This window comes from Patella vulgata, chromosome 5, assembly GCF_932274485.2.
Source record: "Patella vulgata chromosome 5, xgPatVulg1.2, whole genome shotgun sequence".
Classification (NCBI taxonomy): Eukaryota; Metazoa; Mollusca; class Gastropoda; family Patellidae; genus Patella; species Patella vulgata.
In genome coordinates this window covers 31,544,768-31,559,672 of record NC_065883.2, presented here as the reverse complement: position 1 = coordinate 31,559,672, position 14,905 = coordinate 31,544,768, and the positions used below count along the sequence as shown (strand labels likewise).

Sequence of the window (14,905 nt, the reverse complement as noted above, 5' to 3'; positions counted from 1 at the left end):
TGTAAAAATTATTGGAAATTTTGAGATTTAAATTTAAAATTATACTTTTATTTAGTTGAAATTGATAATATTATGCTTATAAATCAATTAAGCGGTTATGGTGGAAAGATCGAGGCCAAGCGGTTAATCTTGACACAGCCAACACACACTACACCGGCTAGAGTAACTTCATGTCTTGGCCAAATTCCCCTGATTTTGACATTACCAGTGCGAGTTGAAAGGGTCGGTGTCAATTAAACAATATTCAAGGTACTGCTGAATTACGTGTAACATTATATCATACACAATAGTCGTTGGATTCCAACAAAAAAGGGTATCTGATATACCCCTCCCCCCTCCCCCGTTAAGCAATAACTATTAACTCTCCAGTACCGAGCATTGTTTATGGCCTTGTGGTTCCGTTCCTTTCTCCATTTACGGCAAGATCTGCGATCAAATGATCATGGTGCTTGGCAACAATTGTTTGATAAGATTGATTGTACGAATCATAGAATGATTACCATCATTTCCTGCACATCGAAGAATGAAGCAATCTGTGGCATCCTCAATTGACAGTAAAAACCTGATTCTTCTAAAGATTTGAGACCATACCATTCCACGTTGACTTTCTTTTCTAAATCCCTTACCATTCAAACACAGTCGATGGTGGTTTCCTGCGATGCTGAACTTGACAAATATATGCTTAATAATACCAAAGTTGCGTTCAATTGGTATCAAGTTACATGCAACCCCGCACTTAGTGACAGAAGAAAGCTCCGGCAATTACTGGACGCATAGTCATACAAGTTCTTATTAATCTAACAAAGAGAGATCAACAACCTCGAGACAAATTGTAATTCCTTTACCCATTTAAAGTCTTCGAACTAGCCAGATAATTTCAATAAACTTGAGTCATCCGTAGAAATTCTAATATTGCTGGTATCAAATACATGCAAGCAAGACCTTAGCTTTAGAGACCACTAATTCGCCCACCCAATAGAAACCATAAAAAGCCTACTGAAAAAGCAGCTATAAAATGGGGCGATTCGTAAGTAGAGCTACATATAACTGGAAATATCTTAATAAGTTTTGATAATAGAATTGGCATTATCGGATTTCTGGTGTCCACTTTGGGAACGGATCTAGCAATGCCAGCTAACAATTTTTTAAACTATGAAATTTTGTGTAACGTCCACCTGCTCGTGCATAATTTACAGTGGAAGCCAATACCGGACGGGTAGCAACGGACGGTACTTGAGGTACATTTTATTACAGAATGCTACAAATTCGATAATTTGTTGGGTAGTTAAATTGATAGCCAACACTGATCCCTCCAAGATTCATTCTAAACTTTTCAAACGCTCGTATGCCATTACATGTAATTTCCGATCTAATATCATCATCTTGAACGGTTGAGGTATTGCCGCCGGGACTTGTTCTGCCAATAAAGCCATCGTGCGGAAATGTAACCATGGCATCAGCTATTGAATTATTTACGCTACTCAAGTGTAGGGATTTAAACTATATATTATGCAGCATGGATAACAGTATTAATGGCCGTAAAAGGTGCATTACACGTTTAGCTTTGGAAGTTTTGGCGTTTAATGCATGTATATAAACTAGGGCTTTATTACCAGCATGCAATATAATTTTCCGTTTTGACAACAAGGATTGCGTCTGAAACGCCAGTAAAATGGGAAATAACACCATTGTGGGCGAAAATAAGCCCCACACCCCAAGTGTGCACCCCCATAGCTATCTGTAAATAACTCGAGGGTATCATGATGTTGTCTTTAATCGTTGTCCATTTTTCATAAATATCGAAACCATAATTAATTCTTGGATTATCGACTGCCCACGTCTTTTTCTATGTTTTTTTTTTTTATCTCAGAAACCGTGTTACGTTCAAGCTCACCATCAAGTTAAGAGCCAGGGGGCTGCACCTGCCTCCTTAATTTTCGGGTAATCTGACTTTTCGGGCAGACGGGTAAAGTGAAAAAAAAAGTACTATTTCATCTAGATGGCAAATTAAAGTGCCCGAAATCTAATTAAACATTAAGTACGAACTGTATTATTGATTTGACAGTGTCTACATCGCTGCTCGCCTTGTTGATGAAGCTGGTTTGCTCAAATATCTGCACATCATTCGACTTGGGTTCCAATGGGTATAAGTATCAGGACTGACATGGAAAGTTTATGATGAACATTTTAGGCTTTAAAAAATCAAAAACACCACCTACCTCTTGGGTCGTGGTTGATCAAGAGCTCTGGCTTTTGTAAATGATGCGAGTATGTACCTGACGTAATGAAATACGTATCACATTAATACAGAGGTGTTAATTGAAAAAGCGAGCCTTGACGGTTGTGGTGGTACAATTATAGTTGAGTTTTATATGTAATGTTAGAAAGTTCCAATAATTCTTGTAGTTGTAACCGCGCCTGTTGGACATTTCGTGATATTTTGACCACAAATTTATGCCTCAGTGACCACAAGATGAATTTAAAGGACCAGTGTTAGTAAAATGTTGGTCTGTGAGTAATGTGTTTTGTTTTTCACTTTTGTACCCAAGGGCCAATGCTCTGTCTTTGTAAATAATTTTCAGGTGTTGTGACAAAATGGTGTCACTTTACCTTGCCTTTAAAGGTTAACGCGTGCTCGTTGCATCATAAGGTCTGTCATTCATTCAAGTGGTGTGGTTTCGAGTCCTTGCCTGTCCAACCTCGAGGGTTTTTACTGTGTCCTCCGGTTTCCTTCCACTGCCAAAGACCCCTAAGCACAAGCTATAGATTGAAATAAAATTTAACCATATGTTAGTCCCCAAATGACCTAGTTTCTGTCGAGTGGACGTTAACACCCCCCCCACTCTCTCTCTCCCTCCCTCTCTCTTTAATCTCTTTGGGTCCTATTTAGGCTATTAATCTAACTCAATTTATTTACACCCCACTCCACCCCCGCGCGTCTTTTGTCTGTTTGTATTTACTTGTCATGTCATATATGTTGTATGCAAATGTACGCAACTGTAATATGTATGAGTCAGTAGACTTAAAGAACTGGATTAAATTAAATTGTAGAATGGTAACCATAACCTTAATGAATTATTTTGACGACCAAATACTATCATTTTTTCTTGTTTAGCTAAATAATCTATGTTTAATGCTTTGTGAATGTTGCCTTTATAAACCCGCACCTGCGGATCTCGGCTCGTGGCTGCGTCAGCCCCCTCCCCCGACCCCACTGTTGCAAAACAAAATCGATATGAACGCCCCTGCTTACGGGGCATGATGAGGCACGTTATATCGATCATGCGAGACGAAACGTGTTTCTAACCGAACAATTTGTAGCTCTATATTTTAAAGGGACATTCCACTCGGTTATCCATCGGGGTTTTTTTTGGATCATCACACCGTACCATAGAAAGGAAAACGGAAATTTTCTTTAAGACTCGCTTCAAGCAATGACCTTACGGTGCATATTATAAGTAAATGTAAAGTAGTCTAAGGGACTCTCGATTGCACGTTTTAAAGGGTGATAAAGATAATGCTATGGCATGGTATTTTGCACGTTTTGAAGGGTGTTGTCTTCATAAAGATAATGCTATGGCATGGTATTTTATTTATGAAAGACTAGATTTAAACAAATTTTGCTTACTGATATCAATTTGAATCCCTAAAGAAATGTTTTGTGGAGCCGCTGTGGCTCAGTGAGTGTGGCGTTGGCTCGCTAACCTGGGTCCCGTGTTAGATTCTGGTGTTGCCCGAGAAAGTTCCGTTGTGGTTCCCCCTTGCCAGTGGTGCTGGACAGAGGATCTAGCAAGGGACAAGGTGCACGTTAAAGAACCCTTGGCAGTTGGAATTCCATATAAGAGTAGACCCTAGCGTCGCTGTCCGGGCAAAATTTCCTTCACAGCACAATGTATGGCGTATGCTTGCCCTCTTCAGCCCAGTCGGTGAAGAATAGTAGGACATAGGTCATTTTATAATTTTTGTTTTCTGACTGAGGCTATTGACAAGATTGATTAACCACAAGTTTAAGTAGTACAACATAAAAATATTAAAGCGTCAAAAGCTAGTGTTGTCAGGCTTCTTATTTGATTAAACGTTTGTCTTGGTTACTTTTATTAAACCAATTCAATAAATAATTGTTTGCGTTTGTTCGCCAAAAATAGGGATTGACACAAGTTGTTATCATTTATACCGTTTTGTTTATTATTATTCAAGAATTTCTTTATTCAACAATGTTTATAATGGCTGCGAAAAGGTTTTGGCTATAAGTTACTGCCATGAGCTCAATAGTCATTTAGTATCCAAACAAATCACGATAATGTATTAAAAGCACACTATTCCAGACCGAAGTATTACTCATTTACATCCATAAATACCTAAACATTTTTATATTATAATTATCGAAATCACTATATAAAAACATTTTCAGACCATATTTAAAAAATAAGGAAAATGTTTAATGATCGTCTCGGAAACTTTTTATTAAAGGTAACACATACAATGACCATATAAAAGTGGTATGTACTGTGAATTGAAATAATATTGTACAATGAGTTCGATAATGCCGTATTTTGTGTTTGTGTGGGTGTGTGTGTGTGTGTGTTATGGCGGTATATTAGATTCAAAATTCTAACATTCTATCGTCTAATTTCCAACTTCTTTTCATGTAATTTCTAACGTCTATTCATGTAATTTCTAAATTAAGACAATGTATAATCCAACTTCTTTATTTGTTCAGTGTAAATTTTAATTTTGTTTCAACTTATTTCTATTATTAAGACGAAAAATGTCTACTTCATTGTCGCTTTACATGTTAATCATGAACGTTGAACAAATTTAGAATTTTGATACTTTTACCTAGCGACCATCATTATGACGTCGTTTGGTGTCGCCCCCGTGTGCTCAATTTGGCGATTGGGCACCTGATCGGGACCATTATGTTAGTACAAACGACCCGCTCTTCGTCAGGTTGAATGGTTTGGTGGGGTATTAAAATTGAAAACAACATCGAACGTGGTATGGTTTGCAAATACTACTTCAAATATAAGCTAAACAGCATTTGTTCATTTCTTTTAAGACAGTTAAGTGCAGGATTTGGGGAATTTTATTTGATTTTTTTTTTACATTTGAGTCAATTAATATTTATATGCTGTTGGTCTTTATTCTTTTACTGCTCTAAACAATGTCTCTTTATACCATCCGAACGACTAGCCACTGTCCGTGCCGACCCCCGTCCTCTATCAATAACAAGGGAGGGACAACCACGCCGGAAGATATCGGTTATACCACAGAAATATTATATATCTATGGGTAATATAACATCGTCAGCTAGTATACACACGGGCAAAACTAAGATTTATCCTGTGATTTGCGGAGGCTGTCGTTATTGTAGGCAGGGGCAGTGTCTAGTCGTTCGGATCATACGAAAACCCTTGGCAACTGTAATTCGGAATAAAATTAGACCGTGGCACCGATTCAACCGGGTGTACATGACAGTGAGTAGGGTCGCCTGTCCAACCTCGTGGGTTTTCTCTGGGTCCCCCGGTTTCCTCCAACTGCTAGACCCCTACGCACAAGCGAGTTATTGAAATAAAATTGAACCATATGTTAGTCCCAAAATGACCCCCCCTCTCTCTCTCTCTCTCTCTTTATATCAACATAATGGCCCAGGTCAGGTGCCCAATCCCAAATGAGCACGCAGTGACGACTTCATAATGATGGTTACTAGGCAGAAGAGTAAAACTTCTAAATTCGTCGATGTTCATGCTAACGTGTAAAAGCCTCAACGAAGAAGACGTTTTTCGTCTTAATAATAGAAATAAGATAAAGTAGAATTAAAATATACACTGAACAAATAAAGAAGTTGGATAAAATTACATGAATAGAAGTTAGAAATTAGACGAGATAGCACGTTAGAATTTTGAATCTAATATGCCGTCAAAGTGTGTGTGTTGGTGTGTGGGTGTGTGTTTGTGTTTGATTGAGATTTCTGCAAATTTCAGCAAACAAAAGGGACTGATTTACAACGCTGATGTGCAATGAACATTTGACAATGTTTGTTATGATCTGCGGCATGGTTCGGGCATTAACAAATATCCCCACCACGACCACACGGGCTAATTTATGTGAAAGAAATGTGGATGAGTTGTTGAGTAGTACACACTCAAATTGTTCAGTTAGGATAGGTTAATCCCACACCGTGTGACACTTGTGCCAAATACCTATTTAGACAAGTAACTCACACTATTCCCTAGAATTCCATAGCAATTACACTGACCAAAGTAAATCAAGTGACTACACTATTCCCCAAAATCCCAGATCAATTTACAATGACCAAAGTAAGACAAGTAACCTAGAGTTATTCTCCAGAATCCCAGACCCATTACAATGACCAAAGTAAGACAAGTGACCCACGGCTATTCCCTAGAATCCCAGATCAAATTACAATGATCAAAGTAATGTGATCGTTTATGGGACACCCTATCCGATGCACAATTCAGTATAAATAAATTAGTTTGTAATAAAAATGTATTCTAATTTATTTTTACTTTTTTTAAACAGATTGGTATGGAGCCTTCCAGGCATTTGCAATATTTGCTTTTATGGGAATAAATATTGCCTGTTTGTTGGTGGTTCTTAGCATTTTCGTATCCCAATGTAAGAAAAATGAAGAAGCTGGATTGGCGTCTGCCATCATCTGTTTCATCGCTGGTAAGATTAGATACATTTCTCAAGCCAATCGACGTAGACAACCTCTGTCACCCAGATCACCAATAAAAGATACATCTATATAAATGATGCATGCACATGTGTATGCAACGTCTGCATTTGTATAAGTTTTATAAAACTTTTATAAATGATGCATGTATATGTAAAATTTTATAAAAAGATGCATGTGTACGCCATGTGTGCACTTATATATAAGTATTGTAAAAGATTTATAAAAGATGTATGTATGTTTAAATAATTGTGCACTTGTATAAGTTTTATAAAAGACAATGTATCTTATGAGTCAGGCTAATTATACATAGATTGACTCTCTTATTAAGGTAATAGGTGTGTTTATGATACGTCACAAATGTACATTTCTTTTCTTTTTTTAAAACAAATATATTTGCCATAGACTCACTACTTATATAAAGTTAAAAAAACAACAACATCGTCCTATGCCATTTCGACAGTATGGAACAAAAAATAATGTAATCCAGTACCTGTTTTTATTTTTCAGGTGGGTGTTATTTGATTAGTGTTATTATATTTGGTGCTCGCTTTGATAACACCTACAAATTGTCCAATTTGAACCCTGATCTTGGTTACTCATTTGGACTGGCTATCATAGCGTTAATACTAGCGGTGATTGGTGGAATTCTTCTCATAGTTGGAGCAAAGAAAGGAGGTGGAACATCACCAGCTTAAAAATATCATTATACCACTTTTTTAAAGTTCCCGTTAGTTAACATCGTGTTGCTTTCATTTTTTATTGTATATTTTTGGATTCTATAAAATACCAACGGTACTGAAGGTTTTGGAGGAAAGAAACTCGTTCGAAAGACCGCAATCGAGGTCAAAATCATGTATCAACACTGTATATAGTTAACAATCACAACCATAGTAAGACAACATTTTATATCAAGTCAACAGATTTATAGCGTGTATATGGCTCTTTTTGTAATAAATAAATGTATCAATTTGTATTGTGTGTATGTGTACCGTGTTGCTATAGAAAATGTAATGTGTCACTGATCAGTAAGCTATGTATGTCTATCCTATACACTGATATGAGAGTTCGTGCGCAAGAAAGGGTGTTTGAGTTGAAATGGAATTCCCATTACTTCTAGAAACATTCCGAAATAAGAAAAATGAATAAAGTCTTGATTAATGACCTATGCCCAAGAAGTCATAATTGTGGATCTAAAGCAGTGACCCGGTTTGACGCGTGGACGTGTTTGGTACGGTTCTGTGTGCATGGGACTGGAGTTCAGACCACATTAGTTATCTTTGTGATTCCCGTTTTCATATGATATAGCCGGAAATTGATTTGTTCCATTGCTTCATTTTCTTCATTACATGTATATGTTTGTGTGACTCCCCGCTAGAGTGCTTTTCAACATTCCCAATTTTAAATTTGGGTATGATAATGCATATCTATAACATGTCTTTCCATGTTTCCATATCGGTCACTTTTTGCAATGCAGTGGGCAATACTGACATCCCCCACCCCCTTCTCGGTGATCAGATAAAACCAATTTTGTTAAATTTTCAATCATCATTTTCCATTTTTTTTATAAATCATTTAAATTTTGGATATGATGTGTAGAATATATAAAACATATCTTTCATTGTCGGTCACTTTCTGCAGAACTTTGGGCGCTATTGACAAAAACCCCCGCTCTTGTCGGTTTTTAGTGGCACCGTGTATGCAGCGACTGCTAAATAACAGGCTAAAATCACTATCGATTGTTTTTTGGGCAATACAAAAAAGATATGAAACGCAATTAATGTGATATAATATTAGAGAATAAAATATCGGACACAAATTATTTAAATTTTCTAGTCACAAATCAAATTTGTTGTTCGGAGAACACGTAGTAATATAGTCTAATCGTTTCAGTCGGAATCAATCCCCTTTTCTTGATATCTTGCCAAACGTTGTCCAGTTATTGAGCGATCCACAACCCGACGAGCTATTATCCGCCATTTTCTATAGAAAATCCATGAAAACAACGTATCTAGAGGCGGGAAAAAAATCATTCATTATGACACATTTACAATAGGGTTGTCTATATAGAGCGCGAAGCAATATTGTATGGATTTATTCCTGTAATTGTGTCATGAAAAACACGCGATCAAAGCATTAGGCGATTTATCTTATTTATTGGTTTACTGATCACACTTCTACAAAAATTACTCAATTGGAGATTTTATCATGTGGTACATGCCAGACAAATACAGATATTGTAAGCCATCAGAGAAAATCATCCACTGAACCAAAAGCAATATTGAATGTTTTGGAAATATTAGTTTAACAATTTCAAATTTCTTATTTCATGATAAGTAAAATATTTAAATTATTACTTCATTATTTTGATTTATTTTTGTTTAGATTTTGACTTGACAGTTTAAAAAACATGCCCTCAAATTTATTAATTTGAGCTGTCTTCATTCGCCCAGTCTGAGCAGAACACTATAATAGGCCGTTAAACCCCATTTCATTTATAATTTTGAATAGAATTTTCATTCTCTAAATTTGCTCGTTTTCTGGAAATATTTTGCGAGAAAATAAAATAAAATAGAATAAAATGTTTGACCTGATGAAAAATATGCTATTTTACTTGTATTATTTTGAAAAAAAAAATTGTTGGCCTTGCTGAAGAATTGGAGAAAGCACAGGGAACGATTCACATTAAATAGTGTAATTGTATCGGTAACTATAAACTTAGTACTATATTATGACAACAAAATTATTTATTACTATATCTATTGGTGGAGTTTTGTCACCCTTATCAGTCAGCGTTTGATATTGCCGTCTTCACATTCTTAGTACCAAATACTGCTATAACATGGGCGTTAAGGACGATTTTTCAGGGTCGAGTATCTTGGGTAAAGTTAACTTAATAGTGCTTCTGGTTGCAAACTTCTGTAACTGGATAGCATTTTGTACAGCAGAATGGGGTAAAAATTATGCCTCTGTAAACGATTACAACCTTAATATATTTAATGGATGGGGTTTATGGAGAATTTGTGGAAATACTCTTAGTAATGCAGGCTGTAATCAACTTGATGGATGGGCTCTTGGTATGTATAATATGCATTTTCTTCTAAAAATAAATGAATGTTTCATGGAAATATTAAACTGTAATAATATTATGCTGAAAGTGGTTAAAAAGTAAAAATTCAAAATGCATTTGATCTTTTTACTCGAAGTTTTACTAAATATTCAGCCACCTTATGCTATTACGTCACTGATAAAATTCAATATATTGTTTATGGAATTTGCACAATTACAATTGCCTGAGTTCTCATGCGCCTTTTGTTCTAAAAATAAAAATCCCAGAATAACACTTTACAATACAGTAATTGTTGCAACTTCTGTTTTCCATGCAAATTAATTGCTCAGAATCATTGGGTGGACGAATAATTTTATATTGCATGATAATTATTAAAAGTTTTGGTCAATATGCTGGGGATTATTATTTGGAGTTCAAAAACGTCAAAATTGTTTTTGTGGCAAATGCTCGGGTGTGCGCATTTCAGTCTTTAAGTTATTGAAACATTAATTGAGAAAATTGAATTTGTAGTAAACGACCTCAACTTTACTAGAACAATAAGATATATAGATGTGTACAAGGTCCTTTTATTTTCTAAATGTTTAAGTGAAAATTTATTTATGTTTGTGAGATCCGTGCATACCTGATTTTTATGAGGTCAGAGTATTTTGACAGACGTTGACTGCTTTGTCGGGCGTTTTTCTATAATATATTTACATGTAGACAACTTATTTATATATTTTGATATATTCGAACTGCACTAGAGCTGTCACGTCATCGGTAGTGTGCGCCCAAATCGTTAAAATTAAATATCAGGAAGGCGTTTCGGAAGCACTGTGCAAGACACTAATGAAATGTGAATTCGGACGTAAATATTTATTTATTTATTGTAATAAGAAAAACCAAATTGATACTCCGGTACAGTTTTCGTTAAACACCCTTGAAAAAATAGCCTGCTTTTTATAATTTAGGGTAACTTTAAATATCGCTGTCCCCAGATTTTGCATATGTGATATTCTGGCAAATGCCAGGATGAACTGTCGCTTAAATTATAAGCAAAATTAATCAAAAATAGGCAATGGATTGGTTGCATCCTCCAATAATCTCGCATTGATATCCTGGCAATGAGACATTCTTAGGCATATAACCAATATTCGTCATAAATGAATTACCAGAGCGCCTAAATCTTCTTTGTATTATAGCTGTTGTTAATAACAACCGTAATTGATTTTCAATTTTGACGTCTCTTCTGGAATCTGTTAATCGAGTTGACCGATCAACCACAGGGAGGCTTTTATTTAGAAATCATATTTGTGGTCTTTTTAACCAACTCTGTAGCACATAAAAAATCTGTGGACGCCAATATGGTCATTGAAGATAATAAACAAATTGAGACATTATCAGAATGTGTAATGATTTATTATATCTACTCGTTGGAGCTTCTTATCTCGGATATTTATCTTGCTAACATTAATACTGTTATAGAAACCATTGATTGGGATTTGATTATAGAATACGCCTACTGGTTGCCAAGCGCGTACCCAAAATGAGCAAAAGCTTTAAAAATTACATAAAGAACGATCTCCTCCTCATGCTTTCGGGGTTGAAGCGGAGTTAAATATATTATATTTAAAAACAATGGAGCCATTCCGCCAAGCGCAGAAAATTCCACCGAAAACTCGATCCGAAGCAATGAAGTACCTCCGGATTTTGCAGCAATCTTATTAAATTCAGTTACATGTGTCTCATTTTAATATAGAATTTAGATCTACATTTTAATATTAGGTCTGAACTGGAATAAACAGGATGATGTTTAGTGATACAATTTCTGAAATTATTTCTTTACAGATTGGTATGGTGCTGTTCAAGCATTTGCTATATTTGCATTTGTAGGAATCAATGTTGCTTTTCTCTTGGTTGTTCTAATGATGTTTACGTCAAAATGCAAGGGAAATGGTGATGCTGGAATGGCCTCTGCCATCCTCTGCCTTGTTGCGGGTAAGAAACACATTAAATTAGTGAAAAATGTTTGCACACAAACAGGGGAAGAATGAAGGTGGATCATTTCAGCTATTTCTTTTAGGTGTCTTTAAATCACTGCATTATCATAAATTATTGACACAATAATTGGTATTTTAAGAATGGCAGTAACATTAACGTAAAACAATTATGTTTCAATGTCAGTTAAGTTTCTAACAATCTTACAGTGTCAGTTATATCATTTTAGGTTGATGAAAATGTATTTGCTTTGGCTTAAACATACCAACTACAAATTAATGTAAAGTTTAGCTTTTGTTGTTTATAGAGTCGCATCCATCAAAATATGGACAGTCGTATCCAAAAAATTAAGAGAGAGAAAGAGAGAGAGAGAGAGAGAGAGAGGGGGGGGGGGTTTAACGTCCACTCGACACAAACTAGGTCATTTCGGGACTGACATATATGGTTCAATTTTATTTCAATAATATTCGCTGGCGCGTAGGAGTCTTTAGCAGTGGTAGGAAACCGGGGACCCGAAGAAAACCCACGAGGTTTGACAGGCTAGCCTACCCCTTGTCACGTACAACCGGGAAATCGAAACCACGCCAGTTGATTCAATGACAGATGACAGACCTTATAATACAGCGCGCACGCACTACCCCCCCCCCCCCCACACCAAAATAAGGATAGTCGTATCACCAAAATACGTAATTTACATTGGCAATTTGTCAGGTGTGTTGAACCATAATTTCTTGATACGACAAATTCCATTGGATTCTCAAAGCACATGATATCCGGCTTAGATTAGTCAGTGGGATCAGTTTTAAATCCAGCGCATTCAAAGTAATTACCGGTTGATTGGATGGCGAACCTCATAATACAGGTCTCGTTTGGATGTTAAAAAAAAAGTTTGACTGGGGACAATCACTTCATGTACCATTTAAAATCAATGACTTTCTTCTTTTGTATTTCAGCTGTGTGTTACCTCATAGCTGTCATCATCTTTGCTTACTACTTTTCGGTCGTTTATACTGTATTTACTATAAACCTACGGCCTGTTGGATACTCACTTATTCTGGCTATCATTGCTTTGATACTGGCATTTGTCAGTGGAATCCTTATTATAGTGGATTTAAAGAAAGGAGGCTCGACATCACCAGCATGAACTATTTCTTGACAACAACAACACATTAAACTAAATAACTAGAAAATTTAAAATTAAAAAAATATGTATTCAAAAACTATTGTACATAAATGTTACGAAACCCCACGTCCTTGATTTTGAATAGGGGTCAATCTTTAAAGAACTTTGAATCGTTTTGATTTGATAAATTCAAAGTGTAGAGTGTTATGCTTTTAAAGTGGGGTGAGGAGCAAGGTGGTATCTTTAGTCTTAAGCCGGGACTGAGATGATAAGGAATTTTATTTGAATAGTTAAATAATCGACGTCAAAAACGAAACAATGATAGAAGAACTTCTGATAACTCCGCGCACATCTGAACATTGATTCAACATTCGGCATAACCATCAGAATAAAGAGATATAGTCCATGGTATATCAAAGGGGTTTTGATAACGCCTGTATTAGGAGTAAGATACATTCATCAAATAAAGCATTGTGATATATTTTAGTTTTAGTTAATTGTATTCTATTTCTTAATTTGTATTCCTTATTGCCAATAAAAGTGTTAACAATACTATACCAAAACCGATATTAGGGTTTTTTTTATCTGCCGGAGAGAGGGTATAACTTGTACTCAACATTAGGTCAATTCGGAAATAACATGGTATATTTTTATGTCAACAGTTGACGTGCAACCAGTTTGTTTAAGACGTGTGAAGAAACGAGAATATTCTGGGAAAATTTACGAGCTTAGGCGGAGGAGTCACTACTTGTCACAACCTCAGGACACACCCAACTGTCTTAGGAAACACACAAGATATTTTTTTATGAAACTTTGTACACACATCAGCCTATTATAGAACTTGTGCCCTTTTGCTAAAGAAATAAAGTTGAATAATTTTACTTAGTTTCTGTACAAGGGTGCGCTATGACCAATATGCGTGGTATATGTTGTTGACAGGCTCATCTTGTGACATATTGGTGTGGAGTTGTTCAAGCATTTGCTACATTTACATTTATGGGAATCACTGTTGCTCTTCCTTCGGTTGATATACATTTAATAATAATGTCGGCTAAGTGTCAGTGAAATAGTGCTTTAGGAATGGCCCATTCCATATTATGTTCTATGGTAAGAAACACATTTAGTAAAAAATGTTTACAAACAATAAAATAATATTTTGTCCCAATTTCATCCCATAATAATATTAAGGTACAAATTGCATCACAGAATCGGTGACTGTTCTTTCATCATAATGGCTAGAGGACGAGGCGCGGGAAGAAGACGCTAAATCCGGGTAGAACGTTTTATATGGACCCACCTCACGCATAACCCCCGAGTTAATGGGCCCCCGAGTTTTCGAAATGAGCCCCTAAAGTTAGTGGAAGGGCCTCTCTGTCCAGTACTAACGCGCGTGAAACAGTTTCATTGTTTCTACAGCGCGTGAAAGGCAACCTGCTTTCTAATAAATGTAGCGATGCAAAATAACATATACTGTGTCACGGATTAGGAAGCCAGGCATTCCTTACATCTAAGTGTTTATGCGCAAGACAAGTTGGCTTGAGTTGGCATAGAGCTCCCATTCCTCCTGGAAACATTTTGTGTAACTAATTGCAGAGTGCTTTTTAACAGTCCCAAATGTAGATTCGCCATTTATCTTCCAAGAATTTCAATGTTTAAAATCTGTAAAAGTATGCGTCCAAATGGCGGTGTCCATTATAGTTTATGACACAGAAGCTTTTCTGAACTGCTGGCTACGTTTACGTTCACTGTGCATTGGTGTCCACCATACTCATCGACTTGAAAGTAAAATATCCGCTAAAAATCACACGCGATTGGGTTTTATACTTTCTTTTAAAAAATAGAAACGCAGAACAATGTGATATAATATTAGAGAGAAAGGATGAATTATCTGCACAGATATATATATATAAATATATATCTATATATATATATTCTAGTCACAAATTAATTTGTTGTTAGGAGAACATGTATAGTAACACATTCTAATCGTTTCAAAGAGAATTGTTCGTTTTGTTGGGGGTCTATCCTGTCAAAC

At 35.9% G+C, this 14,905-nt stretch overlaps 1 protein-coding gene and 1 pseudogene across 1 annotated transcript; one reads left to right on the top strand and one right to left on the bottom strand.

The window, feature by feature from the left end:
* Positions 1-414: 414 nt before the first annotated feature.
* LOC126821519 (uncharacterized) lies at positions 415-1,141 on the bottom strand (annotated as a pseudogene).
* Positions 1,142-9,475: 8,334 nt separating this feature from the next.
* On the top strand, positions 9,476-13,187 carry LOC130013051 (epithelial membrane protein 1-like). The gene is made up of 3 exons (XM_056101466.1): positions 9,476-9,777; positions 11,598-11,747; positions 12,701-13,187. Exons 1-3 carry the CDS (start codon positions 9,543-9,545, stop codon positions 12,889-12,891), a joined length of 576 nt encoding a protein of 191 aa, XP_055957441.1. The 5' UTR covers positions 9,476-9,542; the 3' UTR covers positions 12,892-13,187.
* The last annotated feature ends 1,718 nt before the right edge of the window (positions 13,188-14,905 follow it).